At 35.5% G+C, this 11,492-nt stretch overlaps 1 protein-coding gene and 1 pseudogene across 1 annotated transcript; one reads left to right on the plus strand and one right to left on the minus strand.

Annotated features, from left to right (window-relative positions):
- Positions 1-6,385: 6,385 nt before the first annotated feature.
- On the plus strand, positions 6,386-7,322 carry LOC131405365 (olfactory receptor 4F15-like; annotated as a pseudogene).
- A 3,019-nt stretch (positions 7,323-10,341) lies between these two features.
- Positions 10,342-11,254, minus strand: LOC131405366 (olfactory receptor 4K3-like). Its single transcript, XM_058540423.1, is given in 2 exon segments — positions 10,342-10,938; positions 10,940-11,254. Coding segments are annotated over 2 exon segments (912 nt in total).
- Between the last annotated feature and the right edge of the window lie 238 nt (positions 11,255-11,492).

An 11,492-nucleotide genomic window follows, 5' to 3' on the forward strand; every position in this document is an offset into this window, starting at 1 on the left:
TATATTCTACAAGGACTTCAAAGTTTTTGAAGGGGGATACAAAATAAATAGGTAAAACAACATTTAAAAAAAGAATTTTCCAAGAGACTATTTCAATTGGTCAGATGTCATGAATATCAGTTAATAAGAGCATGCCCAAGTTAGTTTTAGAAATTTTGGTGGGAGTGCAGAGTTTAAAAATATTATACTTGTGTCAATTATTTCTAACCTGTATTAAAAAGACAAAGGAATAATTATCAAGGGAAGACTCATCTGAGGAATTAGAGAAAGACAAAAATTTGTGTATAACTTCATAAACATTTTTAGCTAATCAAGATTAGTAGAAAAAAAGTGATGAATAGTATAAAATAGCTGGATAGTGACAATTTTCTACTTAACTTTTTGACTATTTCATTTTTTATTGGAAAGGGGCAATTTTCACATGTAGAAGTGGCCAACAATATAAATAATTTACAAGAGAAGTATGCACTGAGATAATTGTAGGTATCACTAGAAGGACGTAGTAGGTGAATCCACAGTTCAGGTTACAGATGGTTTAAAAGATGAAGGAAAGTACTTTGTATGTTGATGATGAGTGAGGAACATCACCACGTCATTGCTTGCACATTGCCAACAATGCTCAGAGTTTCTGTTGCTGCTGCCATTTGTAGCTCCTGCTTCATTTAATGAGAATCAAAGGATTCATGAAAAGGTAGTAATGTAGCTCTGAGAAGTGCTACTAAGGTAGCTGCAGTGAGAAGTGCTGTAGGATGTGAGGGCTGGGAAGTTCCCTGAACTGAGGATTCAGAGATGAATGGACAAATAGGAATTAAAGTTGTTGTGGAGGAATCTGAAACATAATGCAGTATGCATCCTAAGAAAAAAAAATAGGACACAATATTTAGTTAGACAAGTATTTAGTCAATAAATAATAAAGTACAACTCACCTGGACAGTGAGGGCCTGGAGGGAATGTCAACACCAAGGGAGAAGAGCCAGCCCCATTGCCTGTGCATCCCAACCTCTCAAAGACGTGGGTTTAGACAGTGGACACTGAGGAAACCTCCTTAGCACAGCTAGTGTTTCAACAGGGCTGCACACCTGTTAGTCTCTATTTTTTCTGACTTGCTGCTGCATGTTATTCTATGAGATGTGGCGCTAGCTGAACTCTCACCTATAAATTCTTTTTTATTAAAATTAATATGATACACATGTGGGCTTCAAAAGTCAATTTGGATTGTCATTATCCTTTGAGTGAACCTCTCTTAAACTTGTTGATTTCACTTTCTTGACTTATGATAAAGTGACAGGCAGGTTGTGAGAGAGTAATTCACGTTGTCAGATGCTTAAAACAATTTTTTGATTGACAATGTAGTTAGCCTTTCTATGGAAGGGGTCAAAAATATAGGATAAAATATTACATACCAAGAAACTATTATCATCAGACCATTCATAAATCTGTCCATGCACTCATAAACATTTACTGAACACTTACTATGGGCCAGAATTTGTTAATATGAGACTACCTGTTCTTTGGGAGCTCACAGGTATAGTAGGAGTGATGTACAAGATAGTCCAATGTCGATTATAAAGCAGTATCATAAAATTGTGCTTGTGCTACATGACATGAGAGCATAAAGGAAAAGGTCAGCGGCAGCTGGAAGAAAGAGGAAGCTGTCTTTCGGGAAGCGTTGCACGGATTATCCTTACAGGTGAGAAGAGGTCGGTAGAACTCGGAGCGTGCACGTATTAGTTCAGTCATGAGAAGCAACAAGCCAGCAAGCAGGCAAACTAACATTAACAACAAAACAGGGTTATCCAAGCAGTTCAAGACAATTGGAGAGGACTTTGTGGAGTTAGGGGAGAATTATGATGTGAGGCTGGGGATAGAGAGTATAGATTGCCTGTGTGAAGGAGTCTAAACGTCTGTGAAGGAGTAAAAGTCCTTGAAAAGTTTAGGCAGGACTGTAATCGGACGACTCACAGAGACCACCTTCTCTCTTTTCTTTTGCTCTCTCAATTGCTTACTTCTAGTTCTCTTTTCTCCTCTTTTTTATTCTACCTGTCACTTCCCTCCCTTTTCCTCTCTTTTTTTTCCAACATCTCCACCCTTAATCAATCAAGAAATGTATCAATTAACACAAACACACACAAAATCTCCAGAAGAAGATAGTGTTTACAATATAAAAATTAAAGTTTGCACCTCAAGATGGACCCTTGCTGAGAATTTTTGTTATACTGATAGATCTGATTTTTGATGAGAAAAGAGTTGATCACTTACTAGTAAAGTTTTATTTCACTTTTTTTTTCAATATTTGTGTCGTATTTCTTCATTTATCAGGCTATGCATCTTGAATTTTCACTTTTGTATTTTGAAAAGTCAGTGTTTTTTTATTAATAAATGTTAATTCTTTGTAAAAGGCATCCAAAATGCAGAAATAAGGATTTTAGGAGTTAAAGTCACATATAATCAATCACATTTTACTACGTTAATAATTCTTAAAAGTGAGGCATTGCTCTTTAAGATGTTTTTTTGTGTATACACATAGAATCATACTGTTCATTCTATTCCGCAAGATTTTTTACTTTAGGTCTCTGTTATGTACAGCTGTGCAATTGTTTTTAGTAGCTACATAGTATTTCATTATATAGCTGCATTATAATTTGATCAAAAGATTCTGTATTAATTTATATTTTCATTATACTTTGCTATTGACATTAAATATTAGTGCACTGAACATATCAACATATATATAGCACTGTGCAAATAAGCTGTAGGATTTCCTTTAGGTTATGATACTTCCTCCATGAATTTAACCCTCTAACAGGGTTAGGGGCCTCAGGGGCCTTTGTTATTGCCTAGATTTGAACATTTTAAATTCTAATAAATATTACTAATTCCCACTCTCACCAATCATTTGTAAGAATCCCTAGTATAAGGACTCCTTTGAACACTCTGGGATTAATCTCTACATTTTTCTTTTTCATTTTGTCTTTAACAATCTATTAGGAGAAAACAATAAAACAAAACGAAGCTGTTTTTTTTAAATTGCATTTTCTTAATGATTGGTGAGGTTGAATATCGTTAAGGGAGTTAAATTGTTATTTGCAGTTTTTCAATTGTGGGTTACTTGTTTGTGTATTTTTCATTTCGTTTTTACTTGGGACTCCCCATTATGCAGTTAGTACACTAATATATTTTAGCATAAGTTGTCTATGTTCTTACCTAATGACAATATTGCTTCTTTTTCTCCCATTACACTATATCAACTGAAGTCAATTAATATTTAATTAAAAAATACTTCATTTTAGAAAATAAGAAAAAGCAACAAAATCACCCATTTATTTTCCTTACTCAGAGAAAATGATTGGTAATTTCCTTTTACTGTATTATCTCTGAGTCTTTAAAACAATTCTTCACCTTCTGTAATTGTGATCATACTGAATATACATTCCACATTTCAGAATATGCATCTTTTAAAATCCACACATTACCTGATCAAAATGTAAAAACAGCTGGCAGCTCCTTGCAAGTTACATCCATCGTCATTTACTTCAGTGATTATCCCATTTTCTCTGGTTCAATTCTACTCTATTTTTCCCAGTTATTGGTTATAAAATTCTCCGTCCAGTGTCCTTCTATCAGAGCTTCCCAGTATCACCCCTGTAGTGTTTTGTTTTGGCTACAGTACCCGGTCCACGTCCATAACCCTCAGGACGCCCACTCTTGCCTAGCCTGGCTGTCCTCAGGTGTATTCTTGTCTATAGTGTGTCCATGGTGCTCCCACTTGCTTGTATGGTGCAGGGCTGTACCCAAGCTGGATCCTGGGCATGATGGAGAGTGGCAGAGAGAAGTGATGACGTGAAAAAGAATAGTTGTCAGTAACGTGGGGCCTGGAGGAAAGCTTGATGGAAACAGTACAATTGGGGAATCCATGGTGTTCAATTCAGGTATAGAATAAGCATCAGTAATGTTTGGTTATGAAAAGGGAAAATAGTTTAGAGAATCTTATAAGAAAAAAATTAATAAATATATTAGTTGGAAGCCTGTCAAATTGATCTTTGACTAGTTTTTGATCTATTGAAATACCAATTTCATATGGTTCAAACTAATAAATATGTATATGTCCTGAGATCAACAATCTGTTGCTTATCCTTTATTTCTATTTCCTAGGCTTAATTTTTTTAAAATGTGTTTTCCATACATTTTCTTTTGTAAGCTGCTCTTTTAAATTAAAAATTCAGTACAAACATTTTCATGATACTTTTCTACACATAAGGTTGAGTGTCTTTCACAGTTGGATGTACTATTGTACTCTAACTTACAGTACTATTGTACTATAATTAAATCTTTGTTGTTTGGATTTAGGTTATTTCCAATTTTTTTCTTCTTATAAATAATTGTATAACACTAGCTACAATAGCTAAATATTTTAGCTTATCTGCTGTTATTACCTTAAAAAATTTTTTGTAATAGGAGTCTTAGTATTAACACAATTTTTAAATATTTGATGTGTATTTTGAAATTGTGTTCTGGAGAATCCGTTTGAATTTGCACTCCAAACTACAGAGTATGAAAGAGTCTGTTTCCTCACAGTCCCATACATGTTATTCATTTATTTTTAACTCTGACACTTTTCTATAAACATAACAGCAGCTCCATATTGTTTTACTTACATTTCCTTAATTACTAGTGAGTTTGCTTTTCTTCATATAGTTAACCTATTGGGATTTCTTATTTTCTCCAAGTGTTTAGGTGTTTTTCATTTTAAATTTGGTTTATCATTGTTTAACAACTATTTTCCCACATTTGTTTTTTCTTTTAAAAATTTTATATAGAATATTTAAATTTTTGAATCTGAAAGTGTTATTTTTTTTCTGCGTGATTTGCACACGTGGGGGTATGCTTTGAAATACTTTTTTTTTTGGTGAGGAAGGTTAGCCCTGAGCTGACATCTGTTGCCAATCCTCCTCTTTTTGCTGAGGAAGATTAGCCCTGGGCTAACATCCATGCCCATCTTCCTCTACTTTATATGTGGGATGCCTGCCACAGCATGGCTCAATAAGCAGTGTATAGGTCTGTGCCTGGGACCCGAACCTGCGAACCCCGGGCCACCGACGCAGAGCACACGAACCGAACCACTATGCCACCAGGCTAGCCCCTAGACAGACTTTTTGTCACATATTTAGATAACATTTATTTTATCTAAAAATAAGCCTATATTTTCTTCTATGTTTTTGTTTCTTTTATTTTTATTTAAAGAGCCATTAAAAACTCCTTTTAGTGTTGTAAGGTAAGGAATTCAAATGTTTTTGCCAAATTTGGTAAGTTGTGTCAACACCACTTATTGGCAAATTCATCCTTTCTACACTGATTTGATATGGTTCTGAAATAGACTCCTAATTGATCTCTCTTTCTTCCCTCTGGATCCCCATATTACATACCTCACTTCACAACTATTGTAAACTTTTTAAAGCACTAACATGGTATTTCACTGTTCTGCCTCAGTGGCTTTCTATCACTTCTAAGATATAGATCAAATTCTTTACACACCCTATAGAATTCTGCCTTGATCAGAGCCTTCTTAGTCTTCTTTTTTCTTTTCTTTTTTTTTTGATGAGGAAGATTGGCCCTGAGCTAACACCTATTGCCAATCTTCTTCTTTTCACTTGAGGAAGAGTGGCCCTGAGCTAAAATCTGTGCCAATCTTCCTCTATTTTGTATGTGGGATGTTGCCACGGTTAGGCTTGATGAGTGGTGTAGGTCCATGTCCATGATCCCAACCTGCGAACCTGTGCTGTCAAAGCAGAGCATGCTGAACTTAACCTCTGTACTACCAGGCTTGCCCCCTGGTCTTCTTTTACTTATTACTAGCATGTTCTATTTCTTCAAGCTTCAGAATATTTCCCATACCTTTCCTCTGGGTAGACCACTCTTCCCATTCATCCTCACTTATTTAACTCCTATTCATCATTTAGATCTTAGCACAAACGTCTTCTTCCAGACCAGGACAGATGGCACTGCAATGAGCTCTTATACTTCTCATAACACTTTGATCTTTTCTTCAAATAATTTATCACCATTATAATCATCCAGTTATGTGATTAGTTGTTTAATGCCTAGCTTCACAACTACACTACAAACTACGTAAAGACAGGGTGCGTGTTTTATCACAGAATGTGGAACAGTGCCAAGTACACAGGAGGTCTTCATGGGAGCTACTCAATGAACATTTGTTAAATGAATAAACTTTTGTATTACTTTTTCAAGAGACTTTTGTGACCAAAGGTGAAGACTTTTCTTTAATATCAGAGTTTGAAACTCAATGACATCTGCTTTTTTCAAAAGCTGTGGTGTATTACTTTATAATTATGTTGATTTGTTCCTTTCAGGTAACACAAAGTCAATGAATAAAACAAATTACTTTTCGGTGTCTAAATTTGTGTTCCTGGGACTTTCTACCTCTAGACCAGTGCAGCATTTCCTCCTTGCCTTCTCTACAGTGTTTTATGTAACACTTGTTCTAGGAAACCTCTTTGTTATGTTTACAGTGATCTTTGACCCTTATTTACACTCCCCCATGTATTTCCTTTTGGCCAATCTCCCATTTATTGATTTGTGTTTTTCTACATTAGTGGTTCCTAAGATGATTTCTGATCTGTACTCTGAGCACAAAACCATATCCTTCCAGGGGTGTGTCATCCAGATATTTGCCCTTCATGTCCTGGGTGAATCTGAGATGGTGCTTCTCATTGCCGTGGCCCTGGACCGATATGTGGCCATATGTAAGCCCCTCCACTAACTGACTGTCATGAGCCCATGGATGTGCATTTTACTTCTGTCTGGTGCCTGGGCTATTGGCCTCAATCAATCAGTGGCCCGGTTAACTTTTGTTGTCCATTTGCCTTTCAGGTCCTAATGAGATAGATAGCTTTTACTGTGACCTTTCTTGGTTTATCAAACTTGCCTGCACAGACACCTACAGAATGCAATTCATGATTACTGCCAACAGTGGGTTCATTTCCATGGGCACCTTCTTCTTATTGATTATCTCCTATGTCTTTATCCTGGTCGCTGTATGGAAACACCCTTCAGGGGGTTTATCGAAGGCCCTTTCTATTCTGTCAGCTCACATCATCGTGGTGGTTTTGTTCTTTGGATCACGCATCTTCGTTTACATGTGGCCATTTCCCACAGTGCCAGTGGATAAATTTCTTGCCATTTTGGACTTTATGATTACACCCATCCTGAATCCTGCCACATGAACGCTGAGGAACAAAGACATGAAGATGGCAATGAGGAGACTGAGTAGTCAACTCCTGAATTTGAGGAAGATCTCCTAAATAACTCACAAGAGCACAAGTTACTTTGTGCGTTTTCAAACAAATTCAAGTAACACTAATACTTAAATAATTATACAAAAATTGGGGTTATTTTTCCTGAAGTCATCATTTTATAATATTCAGAATAGATCACTGATTATGAGATTACATTGAATTATCACATTATTTCTCTATTTAACAAGTTTGTTTGGCAACTGAATTAAAGTTCTAGGAAACGGTGATGAAAAGCGTAGATTACAAACTTACAATCTGCTATGGCCTGAGACATCAGACTGTCTAGATTCACTTAATCAATTGAATTCAATTTATTCAATTTATTAAATATCTTAGAGCTAATATACTCAAAATGTTGAGGGAACTATACTTTTATATTTTTTCTGTAAGACAAAAAGAGTGTGAGAGAGGATTTAAAACTGGGAAGAAAAAAGAACAGAGTGAGAGAAGTGGAGTAGACAGAATATGGATAAGGCAGTGTTATAAGGGGAGATTGCCATATGGTAGGAGGGAAAACAAGAGAGAGAACCTCAGAGATAGTAGGTTTTATGTATTTGGGCTGTGACTACTACTCTTACCCTTGCTTGTCTCAATTCCTTTGGACTCAAGCCAATTCCAGTTGGCCAGGGCAGGGAAATTTACACGTGTCGCTATTCCACAGTGTTTGAAATTATGATTTAATCTCTGTGACTTAATCAATCAGGGAATGTTCTTTAAATATCAAATAGATGTTGAGCTGATCATTTCATGGCTGGTATTAGTATTATCCACCAATCACTCTGTCCAAATTGTTTGCTGACAATTATTCTCTAGTATCATGTGTCTTATAACTCTTTTCTTGCTCAGGACATGGGGCCCATTATGTGTGTGTATAATCTGTAGAAATTGTGAGACTAATTTTTTTATATTTTGTTTTGATACCTAGGAGACTGAGCCAAATTCATTGCTAAATTACGAAAGGACTGTATGTCCTGAGTATCTGTAATCCAAAATTCTCCCTGGATTATACAATCAGTAATATTTTATATTTTTCCTGCTTAAGATTATTTTTTTGCTTAATGTTTGTATTTGTAATGGATTCTTCTTTGGTACATTAAATTAAAAGGGACAAATATAAAGCCAGATTTCTGCTTGAGGAATTTGCCATACTTGTGAAGCTAGCAGGAGAAGGGAAAAAAAGACTAAAGTTCTAAGCTCAAAAATTCTGAAGGGCAAAACTGAATCCCATGAAATCTTTCAGGCTGAGAAGAAAGAGATCCATTAGTGTCATAATCAAAACCTGGAAGGGATATATCCAAAGAATAGGCACAAACCAGAAGTGTACTGGTCTATAGAAACTGCTGTCCAGATTCAAACAAGCTCAGTACTTGATTGGATTGAGGTGATCATGTTCGAACCTTCATACCTCATACAGAAGACAGTAAGTAGTTTCTGGAGAAGCATGTCAAGTCAGAGCCATATGATCTTTTACATACAATATCTAAAACACATAAAATAATTATGGGACATGCAAAGAAGCAAAGGGATATGTGACGCATAATTAAGAGGAAAATAGTTAATAGAGGCAGACCACAGATGGCTCAATCATTGAAATTAGTAAACAGTATAAAGTAACTCATATATTTAAAAAAGTCATTAAGAAGTTGAAAAAATGGGAAAAATAATGAAGAATTTCAAAAGAGAAATGGAATATCTAAGAAATAACCAAATGGTATTTTAGAACTGAAATGAAACGTGAAATTATGAATTTAAGCAGGCTTAAAAACAGACTGGACACAGCAGAAGAAAATATCGGTGAACTCAAGGACAGCTCAATAGATATTAGCCTAACTGACGTACAGAGATATAAAAGAATAAAAAAATTAGAACATATACATACATATGATTTATATATCTATGTATCTATATATGTCTGCAAATACATATATACAGACACACACATAGAGAAATAGTAATTACTTAATTTAAGAGTTTATACCTCAGAATCTCTATTGGGAATGTTACAAAGTACACACGACCATGTCATCTTTAAAAACCATATGAAATTTGAAGTATATTTGGCTCCGTGGATTTCAGATAAGGGGACGTAAACTTGTATAGCTTTTTGAGGCATAGAGTAGAAAGAATTTTTAAGTAAATTTTTGTTATATGTAGTAATGAATAATTCACAAAAGTTGTACATAATCTAATTGCTTGCAGGCCATCTGAACACTGCAGTGAATTAAATGGATAGTTTATTCTAAAATTGGACTTTTTGACCTACCTTCATACCACTTTTCCCCTGCTTTTATCTATTATAGATAATGAACCCCCAACCCATTTATAAATAGAAAGAGAAGAAGCAAAATCTCCGAAGGTTTTTAGTACATTCATCTTTGTATTTAACGTATATCTTCTAAAGCCAATTACACTATTTCACAAATGGCTAAAACATGACATGGAGGGAACAACATTTTCTCCAAATTATAACTATAATTCACTTTCGTTTTCTGAGTGTGATGGGGAATATTTAATGATTACCTTTATAGCTGTTTCTCCAGGTAAGGTATCTAGAATGTTAACTAATTGATAGACTAATTTGTCCATTTGTAAAAATATTCAAAACAATGACTTATTGACAAAAATTTGGACACTGTATATATGAAATGCTTTGCTCAAAGAAATGCTTAGCATAATAGAAAATTTCAGAATGTGGTATTGGGTGTTGAAATAGTAGCACATATATAAGTAATATTAATATTGTTATTAATTTCAAGTCATCCTTGGGCACAACCAAAATCGTAGTCATAAACACTGGCCAAATTTCCCAGATAGGAAATCATTTTGCATTCAATGATTAATAAATGATTGTGGACTATAATAATATTGACACAAAACTTATCTCTGGAGATACATATGATTTCTATATGTGAATTGGGGAATGCTTCCCAGTCCCAAGTAACAGGACAGGTGTGGCTACTTTAGGCAACAAACAATGGACATTCTGATAATTCGAGATCTTGAAATACCTGCAGAAATCCATATGCTAACATCGTAGTCTCTTAATGGCATTTTTAATTTCTTTGTTTCTTAGAGTGTAAATGGCTGGATTTAGGAGAGGTGTGATGACTGCATAAAATACAGCAAGAAACTTGTCCACCCAGGTGATGCTGAGTGGCCACAGATAAATGAAGATGCAAGGCCCAAAGAATAACACTACCACTGTGATGTGAGCAGTGCAGGTGGAGAGAGCCTTGGATGCCCCATCGTTAGAGTGAAGGCAGACAGTAAACAGAATATAAGAGTAAGAGATCAGCAACAGAGTGAAGCAGATGGTTGCCAGTACCCCACTATCAGCATTTATCAACATTTCTAGAATATAGGTGTCCATGCAGGCTAGCTTGATCACCAATGGAATATCACAGAAAATGCTATCCAATTCCCTGGGTCCACAAAAAGGTAGCTTTATAATCATAACTAGTTGGCTTATTGAATGCACAGAACCAATGATCCATGATGTCATCACTAACCCCATGCACATTTGTCTGTTCATGATGCTGGAGTAATGGAGTGGCTTGCAGATGGCCACATAACGGTCATAGGCCATTGACACAAGCAGCACCATCTCACCTCCTCCAAAGAAAATGTCCAAAGAAAATCTGACACATGCAGCCTCCAAAGGAGATGGTCTTGTTTTCCTTGAGAAAGTCTGTGATCATCTTAGGTGTAGTGACTGAGGAAAGGCAGAAGTCGATGAAGGAAAGATTGGCTAACAGGAAGTACATAGGAGAGTGGAGGTGAAGGTCAGCAATAATTAGAAGCACAACGAAGATGTTGCCTAAAATGGTGATCAAATAAAGTGAAGAAAATATCACTAGGAGGAAGGCCTGGAGCTCCCATGAATTGCAAAGACCAAGAATAATAAATTCAGACACAACAGACTGGTTTACTTCTTCCATTTAGTCCAATTTGTTCTAAATTCATCTGAAGAGAAGACATGAAATTAGATTTTCTGAATAAATAGTATGTGATTAAAAAAGATTTCTCATGCATTGCTGATGGAAGTCTATACTGATATAACGGCTTTGGGAAAAAATTTAGTTTTATCTTGTAACGTGTAACATTCATGCATTCTAGGCCTCAGTAATTTCACCCCCATTTACATACACAAGATAAACTCTTGTATATGAATATAAG

Source organism: Diceros bicornis, chromosome 5 (genome assembly GCF_020826845.1).
Source record: "Diceros bicornis minor isolate mBicDic1 chromosome 5, mDicBic1.mat.cur, whole genome shotgun sequence".
In the NCBI taxonomy this organism is placed as follows: Eukaryota; Metazoa; Chordata; class Mammalia; order Perissodactyla; family Rhinocerotidae; genus Diceros; species Diceros bicornis.